Below are 14166 nucleotides of genomic sequence, written 5' to 3'. Positions count from 1 at the left end.
GACAGCCTGCCATTTCTCTCCTTTTTTTTTTTTTCAACTGTTCTTCCGGTTGGGAAGATCTTCCCAATGCTGAAAATAAAAAATGCTGACCCCATCCTCTGAACTCAGGAAGCGCACTGGAGGCACAGACAGGCAGAAGTGCGAAGTGGGTGAAGTGGGTGAAACCCATGTTCCCTTCAGAAACATGCATGGGGTCCACCTACATCCTGCCTTCCCAGGCCGAGGGTGTTTGATGTTGTAGCCAGCCCAGGGCTGAGAGACTCCCAGGGAGTTCCCCAGGTTGTGCTCTGGGGCAGCCAGGAGCTCATGCAAGAACTTTTCTTTTTTTTTTATTAATTATTTTTTATTGGAAAGCCAGATTTACATAGGGGAGGAGAGACAAGAATCTTCTATTTACTGGTTGACTCCCCAAATGGCCTCAATGGCCAGAGCTGAGCTTATCTGAAACCAGGAGCTAGGAGCTTCCTTAGGTCTCCCATGCGGGTGCAGGGTCCCAAGGCTTTGGGCCATCTTTGACTGCTTTCCCAGGCCACAAGCAGAGGGAGCTGGATGGGAAATGGAACAGACGGAACATGCACTGAAGCCCATATGGAATCCCAGTACTTGCAAAGGTAGGATTACAATGGAGCCATCATGCTGGGCTCAAGGACTAGGGTTTAGGGCAGAGCTGGAGGCTCCAGGTGCTTGCATTTTGCCTCCACTCTGCTGGCCATGCCTTGCGATTCCATTTGAGGTCATGAGGTAGGTGCACGGTTGGCCATGCCTTATGATTCCATTTGAGGTCATGAGTTAGGTGCATGGTGCCTGGGCACGCCAGCGCAGGTGGGAGAGTTGCTTCCCTACCTCCTGCAGGTACAGAGTGCTGTGGCTGAGCCTGCTGCGAGGGTGGCATTGCTTGAACTGCCTTCAGGCACCTTTGAGAAAAGACACCACACTAGCAAAGCCTCATCCATGGGACATGATGGATAGCCCCCTGCTATCTGCTCACCGATCCCAAGCAGCTTCCTTTTACCTCTGCCGACAGCCCCTGCATGCCCAGAGCTGAGGCTCCTGCCCATTCACTGTCAGGATCTGGGTAATACTACCTGCCCACTGCCTTTGAGGTGAATCCTGGATGCCTGGCACACAGGTAGAGGCAAGGCAATGCCTCTACCTGTGGTGTCAGCACTTGGCTCAGAAACACAGGGAGGTGACAGCACCGGAGGGCAGGGGTGGGCAGGAATACAGTCCTCACTCCTTCCTTTGTTTTTGTTTTTTAAAGCATTATTCATTTGAAAGGCAAAATTATGGATGGAGTGGGATAGATCTTTCATCTTCTGATTCATTCCCCTAAATGGTCACAACAGCCAGGGCTGGGCTGGGCTAAAGCCAGGAGCCAGGAACTGGGCCATCCTTTGCTGCTTTCTCAGGCAAATTAGCAGAATTGGATCAGAAGTGGAGCAATGGGGACTTGAACCAGCACCTCTGTGAGGTATCAGTGTCGTAGGGCATGGCTTAAACCGCTGCCTCCAGCGCTCTTGGATGAACACTCCTTGTTCTCCACAATGAGAATTTCCTTTCTCCAAGGAAGGACTAGGGCAGAGCTGTATCCTGAGGGTGTGGGTTACAAGCTTTATGTATGTTTCAGGCTTGTTTTTTGGTTAAAAAGGAAGACAATAAAAGCACTCATTGTTTGGGCACCACATTGAGTATCTGAATAATGGAGGCGGAGGGCTGCTACTGGGAAAGCTGCTCTTCCCTGGGTGTGTCGTGTCTCCCGCTAACCGCCATGTTTTCTCCCCAGGAACTGAAGCATCTCATCCTGGAAGCAGCTGACGGGTTTCTGTTTGTGGTGGCAGCCGAGACGGGGCGAGTGATTTACGTGTCTGATTCTGTCACCCCCGTCCTGAACCAGCCGCAGTCGGAGTGGTTCGGGAGCACCCTCTATGAACAGGTGCACCCTGATGACGTGGAGAAGCTGAGGGAGCAGCTCTGCACCTCGGAAAACTCAATGACAGGTCAGTGCTGCTCCCTCTAAGGAGTCTATTGGCTGTTTGCTCGGGTGCTGATTCATTTTTAAATCTATCTTGATCTTTCTTTTTTTTTTTTTTTTACCTGCAATACACCTGCCTCACCACCAGGAGTCATCAGTGTATCTATGTCAGTGCGTAGCTGGTGTGAGGATTTTCCACTCTGATCCACAGATCCTGATGATCCAGGGCTCAGTTACCTGACTTGTAGTTCCTTATTCAAGCATTGAAATAGGCAAGTTCTGCTGTAACATAATCCACACCCGTGTAACTACAAGAGGAGCATGTGAATGAGGAGCCCAACGCTCACTCATTGGCAAATGCATGACTAGTGCAGAGAAAGGCAGACGTGGGAACCTAACACAAGTGGTTGCATTAGCTTTTCATATTGTTTGGTTAAGAAATTCATAATTATGGCCCTTGACCCTGACAAGGACCTACAGTATGCCCCTGGAGGTGGCTTTCAGAAGGCTGCTCTTGTGTGCTGTTGGGAAGTGGTGGAAGGATAGTGTTATGTTGTCAGCAGGCAGTTTTAACTCCAGAGTGCGCCTGTATGGCTTGCTTGCAGGGTGCATCGACAGGGAGGCTGGTCGGTGTCTAAGGCGTGTGCCTCCAGCTGTTCCTATGTGGGCGGCTCAGCTGAGTGTAGTTTTCTGTGTTTATGTAGTATTTCTTGCAGCCTTGCAAAACTAAAATTCACATCGCATTCACATTGTTCTCTGATGGATGAATTACGTGGGAACATATTTGCAAGTGCAAAACAAGTGTCTTAGCAGTGGGCTACCACGTGACAGATACGTTTACGCTGTCTCCTTCCTCCAACCACGGTGTGAGCTGTTGGTGCTTTCATCAGGGTAGGGAGTCTGCAGCAGTCTGCTGGGTGACCGAGTCTGTGTTCTCCACTCACTATAGTCAGTTGAAGCTGTCTTCAAAAGACCGTGGACTGCCTGAGACATCAGTGTCCCATGTGAGTCCAGGCTGTTCCACTTCCTATCCACCTTCCTACTAATGTGCATGGGAGGATAGCAAATGTTGACTCAAGTATTTGGGCCCTTGACACACACCTGGGGGACCTGGATGGAGTTGCCAGCTCTTGGTTTCAACCTGGTCCTGTCTCAGCTGTTGCAGCCATTTGGAGAGTGAACGTGTGGATGGAAGATCTCACTGTCCGTGTCACTTTGCCTTTAAAAAACAAAACAACCCAGACCAAGGAACTTCATAGCAGAAATCTATTTCCCAGTTCTGGAGACTAAAGAAGTGCATGATCAGGCCCCCAGCAGAGGTGGTAACTGCTGGGCATCTGGTTTCTGCCTCATAGATGTCACCTTCGAGCTGTGTCCTCTCTAGGCACCATGAGGGTGCTAGTTCCCCCTCCCCCCAGGGGGCACCCTCGTGACCCAAGCATTTCCTCACACATGCATCTTGAGGACTGGAAATGCTGCCTAAGAGCCTGGGGGATGTGTGAGTGCGCTACCCACTGGGCCTGAGGACAAGGTGTGGCAGGTCTGTGCTGCCTGCACGTCTCCCATGGTCTGCGGATAACTCCCTTCCCTCCGTGCCATCCACTGTCCTCTGTGCTCATGGGGGCAGCAGTGGCCGGGTGACCCCTGTGACCTCAGCGACCTTGTCAAAGGCCTTGCCCCCAGTGCAGTCACACCCTGGGGAACTGGGGATTATGACTGGCAGAACATGGATTGTACAGTGTACACAACTCCAACCCATGACACTTCCAAGGCCAAGCCAGATGACACAAGTGACAGAAGAGGGTGGCTGTTTGGGCTGATGGTTGGGCTGATGGCAGGACCTGGGTTCACCTTGCAGCTCTGGCTCCTGCTGGTACAGACCCTGAAAGGCAGCAGTGATGGCTCAAGTAGCCAGTTCCCTGTGCGAGTCACGTGGGAGACCTGGCTCAAATTCCCCACTGTCAGCTTTGCAGGCATTAGAGGGTGGGATCCTGCACATTGCAGCTTGTTCTCTCTTCGTGTTTCATTGTCTCCTTGCCTCTCAGGCCAACCAGGCAATAGAAGTCTGGCTCTTTCTGAAGCCTTGAACGTGAGTGATGTGAAAAGGGAAAGGAAGAGGAAGTTGTGAGGCAGGGCCTGGGTCTTGTTTGGCCTGGGGACTCCCTGCAATGAGCCCTGCCTGCTGGTAAAAGAGCAGTGTTTAGGAGACCCAGAAAGGTTTGCTGTGTGCCCGAGCCCTGGGATGAACCATGGAGCACAAGAGAGAGATTGTAGGGACCCTGCTAGACAAAGCAGAGGGGAGGACGAGCAGAGAGGACAGGAAGTGCCAGTCTGATGGCCACATTCACCTCTGGGATGAGCTGTCTTTTCCCAGACTGCTTTGTCGGAACACAGGATGTGGCTTCTTGGAACCTGGTCCAGTGACCCGCGCTCGGCAGGGGAAGTGGCAAGGGCGTAGCTTAACAGGGCTGAGTGGACTTCTTTGTCTCTTTGAAGTCAATCAGAATATTTTTTGTTGTGTATTTATTTGAAAGGCAGAGGAATTTTGCAAATGAGAGAGAGGAAAACAAAACCAAACCTTCCAACCCTTAACTCCTTCTCTAAATGCCCATGGCAGCTGGGAGCAGGCCAGGACTGGAGATAGAAGTTAGGAATGCAGTCTAGGTTGGCCACACAGGGGGTGGGACCCAAGGACTAGGTTGGCCACACAGGGGGTGGGACCCATCATTGCTGCCTGCCTGGGGCTGCATCCACAGGAAGCAGAGCTGGGAATTGAACCTTGGGCATTCTGAAGTGGTCTATAGGATGGATACTCACCTCCTCATGTGAAATCTTAGTGGGTCTGACAGGTTCAAAGGGGCATTGTGGGCTGTGTTTATCAGAAATGCCTCTAGGGTGGACATTGGGCATATGGCCATGGTAGCCACGGCTGGCAGGCAATGCAAGAAGTTGACTGAGATGCTGGAGGCAACCTTGGTGAACGGTGGCCAGCCAGGCCTCCGGGCTGACCTTCTGGCCAACTTCCTCCTGTGAGGATCAAGGCAGGGCTAGGGAAGCCAGTCTGTGTCCTTGGGATGGAATCCCTATTGGAGCTGCATCCTTGTGTGCACGAGTGCCTGGGAGATCACATCTAAGCCTAGGGGTGGAGAGGGTTGTGTGTGCACCATGGGTGGGCACCACGAGATGATGATTCTGTGGCCCATGGTGGACAAAGTCCCGCTCCTTCCAGGTACCAGTGCCAGGCAGGTAAAGGGGTTCGTCATGATGGGCTGAAAACTTGGCAAACCTAGAAGATTCCCGTGGAAGGAACTGGGAGATGGGGATTCACGAGGGTTGGCAGGGCTGGATATGGGAGCCCCAGCGCCTCCCAGAGACCCGGTGCCTACAGAAAAGAGAGACCATGAACTTAGCCTAGGCTGTAGTGACAGCAAACCACACCTCCTACCTCATCGGAAGGGACTGATGACTTCCGGCACAGAAGACCCAGGAGACCCCGTGCTGCTAACGAGAGTGTGTCAGGCATCACGACAGATGGATTCCATGTTCGTGAGCTTACCTGCCCAGCCAAGCTCGCTGGTAGCCCCCACACTAATCCTCATGGAGCTTTCAGGACTGTGGGCACGCCCAGGGCAGGGGGCAGGCTTGAGCCTTTGAATGTACATGTGCCCAGCTGAGTTTGAACAAAGCCACCTGCCCTGCTCATTCTGCAACCAAGTTGTAGCTGCTGACACCTCTCTCCCTCTCTCTCTTTTTGCATTTCTGTTGTTGATTTAGCTGTGTGGTATTGTGTTCCTCAGCACCAGGAGGAAGTGTGTGTGTGTGTGTGTGTGTGTGTGTGTGTGTGTGTGTGTGTGATGAGCTTCATTCACAAATGAGTTACAGCTCTTGGCTGTGAGTTTGATATTGCTGAACCAACAATGCTTGATAAACAGACACAGCAAACAAGGGCAGGTATTGACCCATCGGCAAGAATGCTGTGACAGTGTGGCCAAACAAGCTCCGAAACTAATTGGAGGCGTTGCTGGGTCTGCTTGCCTGCTGTATGGAAAACAACCAGTCCATGTTCAGCCTCTAGGAGTTCCCAGCTGTTGCTAAATGAAGGCACCCTCTTCTCCCCGCTCATTGCTTAATGATTCTAGCCCAAAGTCTTTGGGGGGTAGTTGGAGCAGAACTGGAGCTAAGCCAGTCTCCAGGGGGCATCAGCTGGAAAGCCCCCGTGTGTGGCTCACATGGTCAGCTGTGACAAAGCCACTCTTCTTCCGCCCCCCAGAGACAGGTTGCAGTCCAGGAATGCTTTCTGCCTTGCATCACGGGATTGGCAGGGCTGCGGACTGGGCCAGAGAGCAGCCACCAGCGCCATGGCCTGGCCTGTGCACCTGTCACAGGCTGTGTGTCTGGGGGGTGCATTCACTTCAGGGTTCCCCTGTGCCTGTCTGGGGCACACTGGGTGCTTGGGCCTTCTGATTTATGATTCAACCCTAGCAGTGAAACACTCCCAGGCATAAGGAATTCTCTCATGTTTCCAGAGCATCTTTGGCCTCCTGCTGCAGCGCTCTCATCCCTGGCTGTCACTCCATGCAGAGGTTTGGCAAGTGCACCTTACAGGATTGGGGTGGGGGACTGAGCCCTGTTGTCGCAGAGTTCTCGGGGTGGTGGTGGGGTGCTGATGCCCCCAGAGGACTGGGAACCCTTGGCTCTCTGTGCTGCCTTGCAGTCTGTGACCTCGTTTCACAGGTAAAGCGCACGAGGCTGGGGTCTCACAGGTGGGTTTACAGGGCAAGCGACCTGAGGCCACCCAGCTGCTCCTGGTTGGTGCTCATAGCCTTTGGGGACATTTGAACATAAAGGAGCCTCTTGAAGCTCAGGGTGGCCCAGTGTCCCTGCAGCACCAGGGGCCAGTCCAGCCACAGCAGTTATAGAGGTTGGCCAGGGCAGGGTTCGGTGCTGGTTGGGTGTCAGAGCTCCAAGAGTAGGGTGGGCCCTAGGAGTGGGGGCTGTCTCTAGCCCCCGTGCTGGCTAGGACAACAATTCTCACAGTGCAAGCCCTGGGAACTGCACACACATGCTGGAAGTGCAAATCCTGCACTCCCCTGCCAGACCCACTGAGTCACAGCTCTGGGGCCTTAGACTCCTCTTCCCCGCCCTCCACATCCACAGGGTGTAGGCTCGAGCTTCGAGAACCACCAGCTCAGTTGGCAGTGTCTTGGGTCTGTATTCTAGTTCGTGCCCAGCTCATTGATGTGAGACTAGCTTTGCACTGCCCCGGGAAGGTAGGGAGAGGGATGTGAGGGCCAGTGCTGCTTTGTGTTGGGAGCACTGTGTCCTCCCAGCCCCTGCCTCTTAGGAACACAGATTCACTGGCAGGAAGCCTTAGTGTACTGCCTATCCCAGGTAGCCACTTGAGGGGCAGGCATTTGGCACAACTGTTAAGACACCATGTGGGACTTGGCCTGGTAGTCTAGTGGCTAAAGTCCTTGGCTTGAACGTGCTGGGATCCCATATGGGCACTGGTTCTAATCCTGGTAGGCCCCGCTTCCCATATAGCTCCTTGTTTGTGGCCTGGGAAAGCACTTGAGGACGACCCAAAGCCTTGGGACCCTGCACCTGCGTTGGAAATCTGAAAGAAGCTCCTGATTCCTGCCTTCGGATTGGCTCAGTTTTGGCCATTGTGGTCACTTGGGAGTGAATCAACGGTCAGAAGATCTTCCTCTCTGTCTCTCCTTCTCTCTGTAAATCTAACTTTCCAATAATAATAAATCTTAAAAAAAAAGACAGCATGTGGGCTGCCCCCATTTCCTAGGCTGCTTGGGGTTGAAGCCCAGCTCCGTGTCTGGTGCAGCTTCGCACCAGTACAGACTCGAGGAGGCAGCCAGCAATGGAACAAGTGTGGTGGTCATGAGGCCCTGACCAAGTTCCTGGCTCCTGGCTGTGGGCTGGCCTAACCTTGGCTATTGTGACTATTTGGGGAGTGAAAGATCTCTACTTCCCTCTCACCTCTTTTTTCTGCCTTCCTCTTTCTCCCTTTCAAATCAATAAAAATAACCAGGAGAGGATTGTTAATGTCCTTACCATAAACATGTGATACATGTGTGAGGTGCTAGCTGTTGGAATTACTTTTATTTGATATGCAGCATTTACTTGCATGAACCATCACATTGTACCCTGTAAGCACAGATGTAGAATGATGTGCTATTCAAACATAAAAGAAGATTCATGTAAATTACAAAAAAGAAATTACTCATGAGCCGTATCCCAGGCCTACTGTCTCAAGAGTCACATCTTAGTAAGAGTCCCCAAGGACTTGGATTGTCTGCACAAATTCAAGTTTAAGAAGTGCCAAACTAAAGAATTTAGCAAGTTGTGCCTTCTGGCTGCTGGAGTTGAGGGCAGCCTTTGGCAGCTGGGAGCACCACGACGTGGTGGCACCTGTCCCCGCCACTTTGGCTGCACTGCTTGTGTTTGCCCAGCTCTTGAGCGACTGGCTGGGCCAGGCACCGTGGAAAGAGGCGATGGAGGAGCAGTCTCTAGAGGGGAGCTACCATTTCCCCCACCGTCCAGGGCCTGGGGAGTGTGATAGCAACAGCAGCCTGCACAGCCCCAGGAGCCCTCGACTCTGCAAGCTCACAGGCCTCAGACTCTGCCTCTGGCTTGGCAGGAAGTAGGCAAGATTGGCTGGCATTACCACCCCAGCCACGATGGTGCCGGAAGACAGCAGGGACCTGGGGCATTACACCCACACTAGCAGCACCCCAGGGAGAAGCCCGACCCAATCAGCAGAGGGGCTGGTCATGCAAGGCCACCTCCCAGGAGGCGCTGGTCACCTCCTGGGTGCCTGGGAAAAGTGATGTTAGTCAGGGATTGGTGTCAACTCATCCGAGGCAGCTGGGTCTTCTTCATCACACATCACAGAAGAGGGCTGGGGCGTGCTGCGTTGAACTCAGCTGTGCAGTTCACTCCTTCAGTGGAACAATGTCAGGCAAATCGTTGGTCCTGCAAGGGTACTGTGAACTGGACAGTCCTCCCCCCTGTGGTATCACCTCTGGAAAAAAAAACCAACAAAAATGATGGGCTATTTCCAGCTGTCAGTCATGAAGGGGACTTCATGAAAACCATACTTACAAACGTATAGCTTATTTTCTTTGGAATACCCAAGCTGAGTGCCTGGCCTATTGCCAGAATCTGAGATCCCAAACACACTCCGCTGGGCTGTTTCTTGCCATATTAGGTAACATAGATCAATATGTCAAAAAAAAAAAAATCCTGATTTTATCTCCACTCCATCGGTATTCACGGGTCCTGGAGTTCTGTTGTTGAAAATAGAAAGAGAATGTTTTAATGGCAAGGGGGAAGATGGCTGTTTTGGTTAGGCTCATTGCACACTGCCTGACTGTGTGGTTAACACTTCAGTTGCCTGAAAAAGTGCTGGGGAGTGAGCTTGCTGGAGGTGCTGGTTCCACTTGAGAGTGGAAGCAGGGATCCCATTCTCCTCTCAGTGACTTTCCCACTAGACACGCAGCCCCCACCCACCTGTGCTCCCACCTCCCTGGTTCTGTTGTCCCAGATGTCCCTCTGGACCTGTTCCGGCCTTTCTCACTGTTACATATTTATACAACCTGCCTTGTTTTGCTTGCCACATTCACAGCATGCTGAGACTGCGGAACTATTTGTGTTCTCTTGTGCTTGATGTGGCTAGAGAGTGCATGATGTTCCACAGATTGCATGCTTCCCACCCCCACCTGGGGCTGTTGGGTTCATTGTCTCAGCAGTGTTACAGGGAAAGGGGGGCTCACGTGGTGCTGCACCCCTCTGGAGCTCTCACCAGCCCGTGTGTGCACGCGCTGACCACAGAGGGAGGCCCAGGGCTGAGGGAGGGAGGTGTGGGGGCAACGCCAGCAAATTCCCTGCACTGGAACTAAGTGGCCAGATGTGTCCGCGGCCCGTTTTCTTGCTCACTCCTGGGTCCCAGTCCCCTCTCCCGGTAGACACTGCAGCCGAGAAGGCCCCCGGACTGCAGGGGGGTTTGATGCGTCTCGTGAGAGGACAGTGTTTGGGAGCTTTCTCCCTGTTTGAAGATGATGTTCCAGCGCTAAGGCAGAGCTGAGCTTTTTCCACATGGTCCATCTCCCTTCTTCAGGTTTGAGTTCTGTTAACACGGACGACAGGTGGTGGCTCCTACCCGCACTCCACATTAGAGCCTCTGTCTTGGCTTTTTGGCAGAGAGAGAAGGGCTTACCCTTCTGCCTTCGTCTGGTTGGTCATTCGTTTCCCCAGCACATACAAAGAGCGGATGGAAAAGAGAAGTAGTATAAACTTTGGAAGCCATGCGTAGTTTTGTTTAGCATATCCATTTTCCGTGAAGTTTTTGAAAACCCTTCCTAGGAGATTTCCTTTTTTGGGGGGAGGGGATCTAAAATAATCATATCTGTTTTGGAAAAAAATGTGTTTCAGATTCAGAGACAAAGAGAGAGAGAGCACGCTCCCCTAGTTCGTTTGCTGAGTGCCCACAACAGTCAGCACAGGACCAGGCCAAACCCTGGAGCCCAAGATCAAACCCTGGTGCCTTCCTGGGTCGGAGGTACCCAAGCACTTGACTCTTCCCTGTTGCCTGCCAGGGTCCGCACTGGAGCTGGAGCAGGGACTGAATCCGGGTACTTGGACATGCGCCCTGGGTATCTTAAGCAGCATTTTAGCCACTCCGCAAACTGATCTTGCAATGCCATTTCCCACCAACTTCCCCCAGGTTGATTGAGCACTAATTTTGTGCCAGACACGTGTTCTTCTTAGTGCTGGAGACCATATAACAAAATCAGAGTAACCTGGGTTACATGGAGCTCACAGATCTGCAGGAGGAAGAGAGGCATCAAGGAAGTGGTTTCTCCCAACACAAGAAGTCACAGTCACTGGCCACGTTGAGGGATGTTACAAAGAAGGAGCCCTTGAGGGCAGGGTCACATGTGCCTGGGCAGACTCCCAGGACACAGGAAGCCAGGTGCAGTCTAGTGGGGAGCTGGGAGCTCCTGGTTAGTGAGGCAGTGGCTGAGCCCCCACAGTTACAGCATCCTCTGCAGGTCTCTAACCAGAGGAGCCCCCCAGGGCCAGTTCGTGTCATCTAGGAGCAGCCCGCATGGCTGCAGAGGGCAGACCTTGTTGTAGGAGTCCAGCTTGGCCTGGGGGACGTCAACGAGGAGAGTCTTGGAGTCCTGCAGGCCAGAGAAGATGCAGGCTTGGGCTGAGGGACAGCTTCCTCCTTCGGCTGCAATGTCACGGATGACCACACACTGGGTGGCTGCAACCACATGACCTCATTCTCTCAAAAGCCTGGAGACCCAAGGTCTGACAGGCAGGGAGCTTCCTGCCACTGGTGATTTGCTGACGACCCTTGGTGTTCCTTGTCAACTCTTTGCTCTCCTCTCTGCCTCCTTCTGCATGCTGTGGGGTTTTTCCCATGTCTCTGAGCTCAGATCTTCTACTCAGGTCCACTATCATCCAGTGCGATCTTATTCCAACTCAGTCATCATGTCTGTGAAGACATTTCCGATCACATGTACAGGATCAGGCGCTGGGGGAAGGAACGCAATTCCATCTGCCTGTAGGTAGTAAAAGAGGAGGGGAGGTTAGAAGCTGAGAGATATTTGGGGCAGCAAAACCATCCGTCTTGTTCTTTCTTTTCCCAAAGAGTGTTTAAAAAGCTGATATTGGGGGTCAATGTTGCAGCTTAATTGGCTAATTCTCTGCCTGCAAGCGCTGACATCAGCATCGCATGTAGGCACCCATTCATGTCTTGGCTGCTCCACTTTCCGTCCAACTCTCTGCTTGTGGCCTGAGAAAGCAGTGGAGAATAACCCAATGCCTTGGGACTCTAGCTATATGGAAGACCTGGAGAGGGCTCCTGTCGTTGGATTAGCTCAGCTCTAGCCGTTGTGGCTATTTGGGGAGTAAGCCAGTGGTTGGAAGATCTTTCTCTCCTTCTCTCTGTAAATCTGTTTTTACAATAAAATAGTAAAAATAAATCTTTAAACATTTTTTTTTTCAAAGAGCTGGGGGCCAGCTTTGTGGTACAACAAATTAAGCTGCTTCTTGTGGTGCTGGCATCCTATATCAGAGCATCAGTTTAAGTCCCGGCTGCTCTGCTTGCAGCCCAGCTTTCTGCTGACGCATTGGAAGGCAGCAGAAGCTGGGCCACGTGCTTGCTGCCTTCCCACAACCTTGTGCTCTGCCGTGGAGTTTCAGTTTTCTCTCTTTGATCTGGCTCAGCACTGGATGTTGCGGCCTTTGGAAAGTCAACTGGTAGCTGGCAGATCTCTTTGCATGGCTCCGTCTCTCTAGTACTCTGCCTTTCACATTAAGTAAATCTGCAGTGAATACATGAATTTCAAAGCAGTTGAATTTTAATAAAAAGCTGAGATCGGAATAGATGTTTAGCTTAGTGATAAAGACACTGGTTTGGATACCTGCCTCCCACAGGGCAGTGTTTGGCTGGGGTTCCCAGCTCTGGCTCCAGCTTCCTGCTAATGCTAATGCGACAGAGCAGTGATGGCTCAAGTGGTTGGGTCCCTGCTCCCAGGCAGGAGAGTTGAGTTGAATTTCTGGCTCCCAGCTTTGGCCTTGCTCATTCCCAGCTCACGCTGGCATTTACGGGAGTTGAGTGGGAATGTTTTCTCTCTCCCTTTGCTCCTCATTAACCTTGGCTAGGTCTTTGGTGACCTTGGTCATACTTGCACATTGCCACTGATGAATCTGTCCCGACAGATGTACATTGGCATGGGGAGGGCTGGTGGTTGCTGTGTGGGCAAGTGTGGCTGCATCCTGTTGCCTTTATTGCCTGTTTTCCACTGGCGAGCTAGAACTCAAGGCCATGTGTGCTCAGTGTGTCCTTCCGGGAAGCAGGAGTGGCTTGTGTCTCCCTGACCCTCGGTCACCCTGTTGTGAGTCTCCAGCTGTGTCTCCATCTCAGGAGTGGGTCTTGCTGACCATGGTGGCATCATCTGTGAACTCTTCGCTGCTGTCCAGCAGGACATCCTGTCTGGAAGAGGCATTAGCGTATCCTGGGGGTGCGGGTAGGGGTGAGTACAAAACAGCTCTTTCTCTGTCTGACTCTGAGTTTGTGGGACTTGGGCCCAGTCAGGCCCAAGCAGGTGGCTTAATCTGACGGGTGTGCCCCTTACCAGGCACTGCCTGCTGCTTTTGCTTGCCCTTGGCTCTCCCCTTCGGCACCTGCCTTTTGCCTTTTACTTTCTGACAGTACTCATTTTCTGAGACCTGAGTCTGGGCCGCCTGCCTGGGACCACACCCACTGCTTCTCTCCATCCGTGAAAACAGAAGCAGAGCTGGAGAGACTACAAAGCCTAAGCCAAGGACATTTTCTACTGAGCGCAGAGGAAGGTTGCCACAGCTGGGGGCAGGAGAAGACTGTGGACTGGGCAAGAGGAGGGAGCCTGGGCATGGACTGAGAAGAGGTGGTGGATGGGAGATGGGCCCAAGCTAGTAATGCAAACATAGCTGGTAAGGGGAGATGTGACTGCAGCTCAGGGTGTCCTCTGCTGACAAGCCTGGACGCTTGTCTATGTCAGTCTGCAAGACACAGACGCAAAGCAGATGTAGCATGGTACATTGCCACCACACTTCCATTTCCAAGAGCTTTCTTTTTAAAAGATTTATGTACTTTTATTGGAAGGACAGATATACAGAGAGAAGGAGAAATAGAGTGAAAGATCTTTAATCAGCTGGTTCACTTCCCAAATGGCCTCAGCGCTTAGAGCAGGATGGTCTGAAGCCAGCTGCCTAGAGCTTCTTCCAGATCTCCCACGTGGGTGGAGGGGTCCAAGGACTTGGGGCATCCTCCACTGTTTTCCCAGGCACATTAGTAAGTGGAGTGGCCAGGGCATGCCCATGTGGGATGCCAATGCTTGCAGGTGGAGGATTAGCCAATTGAACCATTGCACTGGCCCTCTTCTAGGGGCTTTCTTTCTCAGGACCCCAGGGCAGAGCACCCTGCTCTCCCCAGAACCTCCTCTCTCATCTTTTCTTTGCAAGAGGTGCGACTTTTCAGGGATGGGATCTAGCGTGGAAACTCTTTGGAAGGCACAAGATGACGAGGTTTTCCAGTCCTCCTGAGCATCCTTTGTATAAGCTGTGGCAGGTGCACCTGGCCTCCCCAAAAAGGGGTGGGCAGGGACTCCCAGGAGTGGCTGGGG

The 14166-nt window shown here is 52.4% G+C and overlaps 1 protein-coding gene across 4 annotated transcripts in view; it reads left to right on the top strand.

The window, feature by feature from the left end:
• ARNT2 (aryl hydrocarbon receptor nuclear translocator 2) overlaps window positions 1-14166 on the top strand; it is a 160225-nt gene that overhangs the window by 66111 nt on the left and 79948 nt on the right. For all 4 annotated transcript variants that reach the window (XM_058665317.1, XM_058665316.1, XM_058665319.1 and 1 more), the window contains exon 5: window positions 1784-1997. In XM_058665317.1, coding sequence (XP_058521300.1) covers window positions 1784-1997 — 214 coding nt within the window. The remainder of the gene's footprint in view (window positions 1-1783; window positions 1998-14166) is intronic.

The sequence above is a fragment of the Ochotona princeps genome, chromosome 6 (assembly GCF_030435755.1).
Source record: "Ochotona princeps isolate mOchPri1 chromosome 6, mOchPri1.hap1, whole genome shotgun sequence".
In the NCBI taxonomy this organism is placed as follows: Eukaryota; Metazoa; Chordata; class Mammalia; order Lagomorpha; family Ochotonidae; genus Ochotona; species Ochotona princeps.
This window is presented reverse-complemented; position numbering and strand designations above follow the sequence as displayed.